Below are 11813 nucleotides of genomic sequence, written 5' to 3'. Positions count from 1 at the left end.
AGAGAGAGAGAAAGAGAGAGAGAGAGAGAAAGAAAGAAAGAGGGGGGGAGAGAGAAAGAAAGAAAGAAAGAAAAAGAACAGAATAAACAAAAAGGGAATAAGCAATTGAAGGAATAATTAAATTACTAAAACAAACATATTTTTAAAATCATTTATTTGATTGATGCATTGGATACAACTGGGCGTTGTAGTGGATCTAGTTCAAGTCCTGGGATATGATTTTTCCGATGCTTACAAAATGTAAATACATGTTTTACCAGCTGATACACACGTCCGTGAACAAGAAAGACACACAGCCACATATACACGATAGTATTGCAATTTTATTGACCTAATAAAAGACAACTGATAACATTTATTGAGAAACAAAATCAACTCGGTGAGGCAGGAATGGTCTATAATCATCTTTTTCGTCTGTTGACAGGCCACCATGAACCGGATATTACCGGTAAATGTACATTAAAGATAACCTTCTGAAAGATTGCAAATGTATAGTCTTCAACCCTAACATGCATTTCAGCATATCATTATAAGCGTAATTTCCCTATAATTATGTCACCAACAAATACCACCTCACCAAGGCATGGGTTTATCTATTACAATGAATGCATCTTATGAAAATAAATCAGACAGTAATTATGAATGATTTCATCACATTTGCATTTAATCAGTGACATCTGGCCAAATTGATTTTTTGACCCACATAAATTGTTTTTTGTTAAATGATTGACCATTGATTTTCAAAATAATCCACTTTTTAGTTTCGTTTGCTCACTCTAAGAAGTCTGCAAGGAAAATTCACATCTGAAACGACAGTGTCTTACGTTCCTTTCCTCAACACACCACTGTAAAGTGATTGGGGTGTCATAGAAAAGGGCTGAAAATCATCTTTCTAGAATCGTTAAATTCACTTACAAAACTGTGATGCCGCTCACCGAATAACTTTAAGTACCCTTTCGTCGAACTGTTTTACTCACTCATGTGACGTATATATCAAAGTTAATGTTGAAACAAAATATATCACAAAACTTGCGTTACATGCTTAAATATGTGGGAACGTCGTGGTCTAGTGGTTAAGACTCTCGCCTAGCTTAGTCGGGGTAATATAGGAGTGCCTTAAGCACCTAGCAAGGTGGATACGTGTGATATACAAATCATGTATTATTATTTATTATTTTATATCAATTTCTAGATGTACATAAATTATAAAAGTTACCAGCGCTTGAGGTGAAATCGAGTGGGTCTCGTGTGCGAAGGTATAAAATGATTAACGTCGGAGATTCAAAATCAATAGGGCGTTTTCGATTTGCAAGTTCACTGCTGGACTGCTAATTGATTTAATTACAATTTATTCTGATCTGTGTTCTTTGTAACAAACGTGACAAAGTTGCTGGAGTGGAGTACAGCTAGCAACATTATTGTACATTGCCTGTATCTCCTGGCAAAACACATCACTCTAAAAAAATATTGGGTAAAAATGCTCCATGAGGGTAATCATGTATCCAACCAACATTGGGCATTTCGTTTGGGCATTTTTATTTCTCCAGTGTGATGGAAATTTTGCCCATTCTAAAGTAATTGCTGCTTATTTTTTAACCTTACTGGACAATGTAGCTTCCCGCATTGGGTAAAATCCTCCCCCATTGGTTGGACACATAATTACCCTCATGCTGGTTAAAATTTTACCCAATATCTTTTTACAGTGATGTGGGCCGCTGGGGGGTATCCATTCTTTGGTAAGAACAAGTTGAGATGTCAGGCAAGGAAACTAGTCGACTTTTTTCATGCTCAGTTTCCCGCGTTGCTACACTCTACAAAACTTTCAGATTGTTGTTATAATAAGTTCATAATTGCAACAACAAACAATAGTAGGTCGGACAGGAATCATTAGCTTCAAAGAATAATTATGCGGTCATCCATTTTATCAATTTTTAGACATCTATCACGGAAATATCATTCGCAATGGCGTTCCAAGAACATGCCATCTAGAGTTTCATGCCGTTTTCCAATCAATGAAAACTACGTCATGATTGAACCGCAACCATGTCAACGATCAAACTCAATCTCATTCCAGAGTGATCTGTCTCGAGGTAATTTTCAAGCAAGTGATAAGCACGTCTTCCAGAACTCTTAAAACATTACTTTTCATTTACATTTTTTTTCACAAGTCTACAACCAATCCCTTTTCAACCAGATAAGGTAAAAGAAAACACTTTAAGCTTCTATTGCCCTTAAACAAGCCCTTGTTGCTAATGTTTTCGAACAGTTTACTTGTGCTACTAAAATCAGGTGACAGGATGGCGCCCGATGCGTCGGTACTGCACCCCATCTCTGGAGGCCACTAACGGTGCTTCGGGAAAAGATTTGCTAAACATTTGAGGTAAATGAGGGACACTTCTCTTCATGAGCAAAGATTGGTACCGATTCCAACGGTAGTCAGTCCCATCATTGAACAACGTTGGTCTAACTGAACTGTGATTACCGCCATCTCTGTCCTGACTCCCGCCGTGAAGAAGTCCCACAGGAATATTTGAACTTTCACCCGGAAGCAGAAGATGTTCGCCGAAAGGGCCATAGTATATTGCTGAGGGCGGGAGTAGATGGTCACCAAAAGCAGATATGGTAGGTTGTCCGACTGTGTAAAAACGAAAGAGATATAATTTGTTTAGTCCATTCTTTCTTCTGCAAAAGACACGTTCGATTACAGATCAAGAACGGGATGCTCGGATGGTCTCATCTGATAACGAATGTACACGCGCCTCATGGCAAATTGTATTTTTAAAAAAGTTGCCAATCCATGTTACTCGAGAGATAAACTGGATTGTATTAACCATTGAAAATGTACACGTAGAGCCGTCTGTTTATGTATCATTCCTTCTAATTTGGGTGCAGGTTAATCCAGATTTATAATTGGCTATTATTCTTTTACTCCAGTCTTAAACAGTCAAATGGTCGTTATATCAAAATAATTAATTGAATCTTCTTGAATATCATCTAACCAGCTCGCTGCGTTACATGAATGAAACTAAATCAAGGAAATAGAGTTATCTTCAACTCGCATTGCCGCAGGTTCTTTTTTTTTTTGACAAAAATATTGTATACAACTGCTTACTCCGAATCGGTGGCCTCTGCAGCGGAAAGGAGAGGGGAGAGTCTAGATGAATTGGTAAATTACACGAAGAATCATCTGCTAATGCTCCTAGTGAGAAAGTCTTCGGAACTCCATCCGCCAACATAGTGGTAAGGACGCCCTCTCTCGTTGGACTGGTTGGATTACGGGCGTAGGTATGACCTTTCATCAAGATGTCCACCTTTTCCCTATCGTGGGCAAATATGACGAGATAACATTGAGTGTGTATCATACAAAAAATATTCATGTATCAATAATTTATTTTCTCAAATAGGTTTGTCGTACATCGTACCTGCCAGACCAAGTTGGCAAAGCTGGAAACGCAAGTGATGAGTGTGCAACGGCAGACAACACGTTTTGACTGTACCATTGGAAGTATTCATAATACTCTGCCAACATTTTTTTTATTCGCCTATAGCGTTCCCACACAGCTCCCTGGTCTGGTACGTCCCCGCATAATGAATTGGAGGCAGAACAAATCATCTTTCATTATAGTTGAGAAGTAACCACATAATTTTGATAACAAACTATTGCTAGTAAATTTACATCATCCTATCATATGTCCCGCTTGTTGATTTTGGGCATGGCAGACACAGTGTGAATGTTTGTTTTTGTAATGATAAAATAGGTAAATTTGTTTGGGACAGGGAACGCAGCGATCTAAAATGAAAAAAAAAATACAATTATACTTTTTTTTTACTTTAAGAAAAATATGTCACTGTCCATTTTGCATAACATATGCAATGGAAGCATGCAATCCAAACACTGAAGAAAGAAAAAATTGTTCATGTCCGACTTATCTACAACTCTAGGCCTACAAAATTGAAATTACCTCTCAAATTCTGAAAGCCGAGAAGAATCTCGGAAGCCTTTGGCGAAGGGATTGCTGTCGATTTTTAATCTTGTAATCTGTGAAAAAAATAACAAAGATGAAATTGTCAAAATGCGTGCTTTAGGGGTGGGAGCATACATCAATGAGAGAATAAGTAAGAATTACCATCTCAGTTCTTTCACGCTCAAGGCCAACTAGTACCTGATTTCGAGTTTTGGGCCTCTTTCCAAAGTGACGCGTGTGAGAAATTGATTGACTTATTTATTATTCATGTTTTCATTGATTTTTTATTTTTTCCCATTAATCTTAATTCCCGACAAGATTATTATAAAATACAATAAAAATGTAATGGTTGATAGAAAAATCAATTAAAAAAGAAATAGCCAGTCCATGAGGATCACCTACACTGGAAAAAATATTGGGTAAAATTTTTACCACCACGAGGGTATTTATGTGTCCAACCAATTTGGGGCAGTATTTTACTACCCAATGCGGGAAGCATATTGTCCAGTAAGGTTAAACAAATAAGCAGCAATTACTTTAGAATGGGCAAATTTTTCGTCACAATGGATAAATAAAGATGCCCAAAAGAAATTCTCAATGTTGGTTGGACACATAATTACCCACATGGAGCTCTTTTACCCAATATTTGTTAGAGTGTATACATGAATTAAAATGAATTGTCAAGATGCTCTCGTCATTGGCTGGTGCATAAAATAATTTTTTTTTTATATTAACCTTCGTTGTACATTTTCATCGTAATATCATAAGAGTAAAGCAGAAAGAATAAAATAATCAAGTGTACAATTATCTTATTGATAAATCTCTTCAAACTAAGTTTTGGTTTATTTATCAAGTCAGAAAAGACTAGTCATTTTTCAGATGGTAAATTATGAATGATGGAAAAGTTATGGAAAATAGCGTAGTTTAAAAAAATCATGAGGTGAAACATATTTTGAATATAGTAAACAAATATATTCATGCGTTAAGCAAATAAATGATTGGTCACTCGCAACCAATCATTAATTATGGATCATTTGCTTGGGATTTCACTTCGTTATCTCATGGAAAATTTTTTTTCGTTATGAAGATTTATTGCCTTCTTTTATTATGTTAGGTTTCGTACCCCTCATTTGCTACATTTTGTGCCATTGTCTCTGTTGGCAATTATTATGTTATGTTGCCTTCCCATAGACGTCATTAGCTTACTGAATTAGCTTGAGGATCTCACAAAATACAAGCCTTTGCTTTTTAGTGGGACTCTCCATTTTCATTTTTTTTTCAGTGTTAGCATTATAGGAATATACAATCAATAACAAAAGAAGTATATGTCTCTTATTGATTGTATACTTCATAATAATGTTTTTTTTTTTTTCAATTGTAGTGCTGCTACAATCTTGTTGATTTACATTTATTTCATTTATCTGACCAAACTATATTTCCCGGATTTTTTTTTTTTTTTAAATGAACTTTTAAATATTGTAATGCTAAAAAAAACGACCCCAAATGTAATTTTCATTTGTGCATATTTTGTAAATTTTATTTAATCCGAAAATAATATTTTCATAATCCTTTAAGAAGATAATGAACATTCCCCATATTCAACCATTCCATCCAGAGCATCTCTTTTTTACAAGGACAACCGATACAGCAAATCGTAACTTAAAGTATTACTGTGTAATCAATCAATCAATAATTAGATAAATTAATAAGTAAATAAACAAATACATAAATTATATATTCTGTGTCAGGAATTCACCGTTGCCCATTTATACTCACCAGCTGGTTCTGATACGCTGTTACCGCGGTGAATGATGTCTCGGAGAAAACGAAAGTGCGAACGTGTTGCGGTCTTGATCGACAAGCGTTCATGACTTCATCCATGTCATTACCATCGACGTCGTGGCTTTTGTCGTTGTTCTCCCGGTGGTCATCATCGCTATCAGCGGAAGCTACATTTTTCACGATGTGTATCCGAGGTTGATAGCGGTGCATCGAATTTAAGATGACCTGTAAAATGAATGTATAACGGAGTGTTGGGTATAATATCGCTAAGGAAAGTTGTCTTGTTATCTGGAATCTGTGATGTTTAATATTTTTATACAACGCTGTTTGCTACATGAATTTTAAATTAGCTGTTTAACAGTTTTAAACATTAATGCGTCATTTATAGAAGATTTCAATACAAATAGGAAAACTTTGTTGTTTAACGTTTTAAACACTTGTTCAATCTGAAAGTTAAACAACTACCGTAAAATTCAAAGAGTAAACATCGTTGTATAAAATATTTTAAGCAGCATTTTACTGTGATACATTAGGCTATGGTAAAACAAGGTTGAAGGGATGGTCCGGGCTGAAAATATTTATATCTTGATAAAATTTCATCAAAATCGGATAACAAATAACGAAGCTATTGAATGTTTAAGTTTATCAATATATTGTGAAAACAATTCTGCACATCGTCATGAATATTCATTAGGTGGGCTGATGATGTCACATCCCCACTTTCCTTTCTGTTATGTTATTACATGAAATCATGTGTAAATGATGTGTCTACGTTATGATGAAATAAGTTGCGGCAATAAATAAGTAATGCACTTAATCAGTTGTCAATCCAATTGTTTTAGTTCTTGGTAGAAAAAATTTGAATAAACCTAATTTCATATAATAAAAATACAAAAGTGGGGATATGACATCATCAGCCCACCTAATGAATATTCATAAAGATATGCCTAGAACTGTTTCACCGGAATAATGCAAATCTTTAAAATTCAATAACTTCGTTATTTGTGATCTGATTTTGATCAAACTTTCAGCATTTTGCTCTGTGAATTTTACTCTATTTATTGAGATAAAAATATTGCCAGCTTGGACCATCCCTTTAATGTAAGATGTCATATTGGATGCTCCGAATAGAAACAATTGAATGTTTTCTTTTGAATTGAAAAGGTTGTGCCCTTAATTTTCTATATATTATTATAAACTATTTCTTGATCCATAAGTCTATGCATACATTAAAATAAATTGAGACGTCGTTCCGGTGTATTAAGCAATAATATATACAAAATATAAAAAGAAATGACAAGAAAGGTAACTTTTTTTCTAAAACTATCAAATTTTTTCCTAGAAACAGTTTTGATAAAACTACTTTTGGCAGGAATATTGCTACACTAATTGACCTCAGTGTGAGAATTTGATTGATCCATTCAATTTAAATGTATTTAATGATAACCAACATCATAACAATTGAAATTCGACGAGAAAAGTTTATAACTACACATTTTGCAACTGCTTTAGGGTTATTGGACCTGCACTTTATGTTCGACATTTCGAGGTATAACAGAAATAGATTTCACCAGCTCGATAAAAAAAGAAATAAATTTAAATTGTTACAACTATTCTTTGTTCATCAGGCATTATCAATGGCTGATTTTATAGTCTAATTTTGTGTAGACTTTGACATTATTATTATTATCATTATTATTATCATATTAATGGTAATAATAATTATAATAATAAGTTTACGAAAACAATAACAATCATGAGATTGATAACAATTATTCTGTTCGATACACCGTGACACTGTAAAAACGCTGTAGAAATGATGTGATTAAAACAAAGTCCCAGGCGATATAAACTTAGAAGGTAATTCAGACAGTGGCGTATTAAATTAAAAAAAAACGATGAGTGCAGAGTGAAATAAGGCGAATGGGGAAAAGAAGTAACCCCTCAAACATGTCAAAAGAATCGCGAGTTGAATCACTGTTGGTATTTTCGATCAAATCTAATTTTGTGTAGACTTTGACATTATTTTTTGAAAATGATATCATATTTGAGCGCTCTTCTTTTCTTTGCCGTTCATTTTGACCCTTTGGTCTTATTTAGGTAGAAGAACTTTTCGGGGATTAGCTCCCCCGAGCGCACCCCCCCCCCCCCCCATCTACACACAAGTGAATATGGCATGTATACAGGAGTTGGTAGATCGACGAAGTTCAGTAGGTCCATCATGTTCCCCGTATCATCTCTCGACTGTTAAAAAGTGAAATAATTTATTGCTCAATGAGTGCTGAAATTTGTACGACCTTTGCACTGCCATTCAAAACCAAAATGCTTTCTATGTAAACACGATCCCGACGACGCGATCGTATTTTATCTTCAAATGAATGTTCGTCTTGCAGAGCAACCTCCTGCATGGCTGCGAAAGTATGGAGCATGATTATATAGGAACAATCGCATCGCCTCATTTAGCATTATGAATCAGATACTTAATGATTATGTTGTTAAAAGTATCTGACTAGTTATTTCTTTGTATAACATCTCGGAACACTCTTCTATTTTCCTCCATTTATCTAGGATAAGGTGTAAAATACCAATCTATGTACCGCATGATATTATATTCAAGCTATCGTTGGTTTGGTCTTTGATATTCATGACTTCTGCATATTTTCCATTTTTGTTTGTCTTCATTTTGCTCTGTGCGTAACTATTGTTGTAATGTTTAGGCACTGTATTTTCTCTTTCTTTGCAATCGCCTATTCTCTACTTTCCCTTTCGTAAATTTGTTCAATGGCGAATATGAGAATTTATCAAAGGTGATGGGGTGAAAACTTAAAAAAAGGTCTTACGAGGAAGAAATTGTATGAAATTGTGTCTAAAAATAATGTACAAGAAAAGTATAAGAAAATGGTGATGCTTATGACGATACTATACTAGTAGTAGTATTTCTACCATACACTCTTAACAATTTTGGGTAATATACTGTCCGCACAACAATTGGTTAAAACTTTATCTTATTCTGTGTAGTTTTAAACCAATAATGTGTGCTTTGGGTGAAAACTACACAGTATTGGTTGAAAACTACCCAGAGTTGGATAACTTTTTTTAACCAATTGTTGTGTATATTCATTGCTGAAACTTATTTCGTAATAAAGGAGACACATTGTTCACACATGTATGAAAAAATGAAGCAATTATGATATCATGTAATAACATAAGAAAAAGGAGAGTGTGGATGTGACATCATCAGCCCACCTAATAAATATTCATGGTGACGTGCCTATAGTCACAAAATATTGCTAAATTTTAGAATTCAATAACTTTGTTATTTTTTATCGGATTTTAATGAAATTTTCAGCATTTTTCTCGGTGAATTTTACTCTATTTATTAATATATAAATATTTTCAGCCCAGAGTACCTCTTCCACCCCCAGCAGTGCGTCCACAAGGAGGCAAATTTATTCCAAACTGCTGTAACGAACAAAACAAAGAATGTTTTAATGAATCACGGGGAGTACTTACCCATATACCCTTGACTCCTACGTAAATTTGTAACCATTAAAGTTCATGCTGATTAAAACGAAAATAATGACTCTACGAAAAAAAAAATGATAATACTATACGAATGTGAAAATGAAATCAACTTTCTATCATTATTGATAACAATAATAATAATAATAATTTTACACAAATTTTGCAACAACAATAACGATAACAATCATGAAAATGCAACCTGCTCCATACTTACATGTCCATTCTTATCCAATTCATTGTTGGTCAACTTGACCTTCTCGAATGATATGAACTGTTTAAGCAGCTGTTCTCCCGTGAAGGGCGAGTCGGGGTGGCGGGAAAGTCTCGGGGGCAATGACGGGTCGGCCTTGCCTGCTACGAGCCAGGATGACCGGTGGTAAGCGTATCGGTAGCGCTTGTTATCTAACGGTACGACGTCAATGTACACGGAGTATGATGACATGGGATGCAAACCAACGAATGAGACCCGGAGAGTTGGAAACATGCGTCTGAAAAAAGATTGAAAAGAGTTTTTAAAAAACCAGCATAGTCATATAAATGAAACATGTTCAAGATATTAATCCATTTTCTGCTTGATGGACTATTATTGCATTTGAAAGTAAGTTTTAATCTTCCACGTTGTTTTTGTCAATTGGACCGTTGAAAATCAGTGTATATGGCAGGGCTCTGGGAACGATTTTTTTTTTACTGGGGGGGGTGCTGATGGAGATTTGAAAAGAAAACAAACAAACAAAAAGTTTTCACAACAAAATGGGGTTCAAATTGGTCCAGAGAAATTTGAAAAGCAAAAAAAAAGATGGTTCACTAAAAAAATGGAGATCAATTTGGTTACATTTTTCAATTTTTACACGTCTTCTAGAATACCTAGTGGTGCTTCCTATATGGAAAATAATATGTTTAGCACCCCCAAGAAAATTGTTGGGGGTGCTGAATCACCCCCAGTACTCCTGTTTCCGAGGGCCATGGTATAAGGGAAAGTTATCGTGTATATTGGCGACATCATTACATGTTGGGAGACATGCACTGCAAAAACTCCGGTGTTGATTTAACACCAGCCCGGAATCTATATATGTCCACATCAGAGAAAAATTGAGACAACACCAGTTTGGAATCAAACCGATGCTGTTTTAATACTAATTGGTGTTGTATAAACACCTATCTGGTGTTAGACCAAAACGAAACTGGTGTTGTTTAACACTTCTCTGGTGTGGACATATATAGATTCCGGACTGGTGTTCAATCAACACCATAGTTTTTGCAGTGTGGATGGAAGAGCTGTTTTACCTGCCAGATTTAGTTATAATCATTTCGGTGCCAAGTTCATGAAAACGATCCCAGAGATCTTTTGTCTCAAGCTTGCAACCGATCCCCGCCATCTCCTTCCAACACGCTGCACCATCGTGACAACTCCTACAAACTTGGATTGCTCTCCTCTGAGGGGAACCTGCTTCCGGTCGTAAGATCCCCAAACGCTCAAATGTCGTCGTCGATGATGTCGCTACTGGTTCGCGTAGAAGAGAGACCAGGCTGTGATGATGGTAATGATGAGGATGGTGAAATTGACGTTGAGGTTGCCGGTGATTGCGTTGGATGATGTGACGTTGCTGTTTCATCTGATCATGCGCTGGACGTTGGGCGTGGTCGCTGACTACCACATGGTCGCGAACCTCGTCGTGAAGAATCCTATCAGGCCCTGGATGAATATGTGATTGACTTACGATGACGATCTCACTCTGACTTGATTCTAATCCAGTTGGTGCCGTGTGTGGTGTATCGTACGATTGCGATCGAATTCTTCGAGTATGAGGAAGAGCGACACGCCGGCGTTTTGGTGCAGTGCAGTCGCCTGGTGCTTGGAGTCTTGGGGATCTTGATTCTTCAAGGTTTCCTGCAACGAGAATGAGTGGCAAATTATACAAGGGCACCAACTCAAGGCGCAGGAGGAAACTATCGCTTGATTTTTCATTTGACGATGAAAATATCAAGAGGGGGAGAAGAAGACGAAAAATATAGAAAAAAATGGCTTGTTCATATAACCATGGTAACAAACTCGTTTGTTCGTCGTATCCATTAACAAGGCACTCCGGGGCGGCCCCTGCTTATTACAGAGATTGCTTTTAGTTTTGACATAAAAGATGAGGTAGGAAATTGTTCCGGTGACTTTTCAAAAGCAAATTTCTACGACAGGTGATAATTAAGAGAAACTTGAATGGACACATGTCATCAGGAGGAGTGTGCTGAAGGAGGCACTTATTTTTAACAAATATATATTTTTACGTCACGAGTAGCATAGCCACTTATTACTCCTCAAAAATTGTGCACTTATAAAAAGTGACCGATCATATAGACGATAGAGAAAAGAACATTACTTTGGTTCCCTTTTTCGTCCTCCAAGACTTGAAAAGAAATGTAAACTCATTTTATTAAACCCGTAACACGCGTCATGGTCATGATGGCAGATATCATAAAATCTACGACCAAATGATGCATGAATTATACTTTCTACGTATGTATGGTTCGTCTCTTATTGGAATGAAACAC

At 35.9% G+C, this 11813-nt stretch overlaps 1 protein-coding gene across 1 annotated transcript; it reads right to left on the bottom strand.

The window, feature by feature from the left end:
- Positions 1-304: 304 nt before the first annotated feature.
- On the bottom strand, positions 305-11156 carry LOC129278721 (T-box transcription factor TBX20-like). Its single transcript, XM_064095857.1, has 6 exons — positions 10557-11156; positions 9487-9760; positions 5742-5972; positions 3963-4039; positions 3113-3318; positions 305-2635 (listed from the first exon to the last, which is right to left on the bottom strand). The coding sequence occupies exons 1-6, from the start codon at positions 10883-10885 to the stop codon at positions 2286-2288; spliced, it is 1467 nt and encodes a 488-aa protein (XP_063951927.1). The 5' UTR covers positions 10886-11156; the 3' UTR covers positions 305-2285.
- Between the last annotated feature and the right edge of the window lie 657 nt (positions 11157-11813).

Source organism: Lytechinus pictus, chromosome 2 (assembly GCF_037042905.1).
Source record: "Lytechinus pictus isolate F3 Inbred chromosome 2, Lp3.0, whole genome shotgun sequence".
Taxonomy (NCBI): Eukaryota; Metazoa; Echinodermata; class Echinoidea; order Temnopleuroida; family Toxopneustidae; genus Lytechinus; species Lytechinus pictus.
The sequence above is the reverse complement of the archived record's forward strand: the minus strand, read 5'-3'. Positions and strand labels throughout refer to the sequence as shown.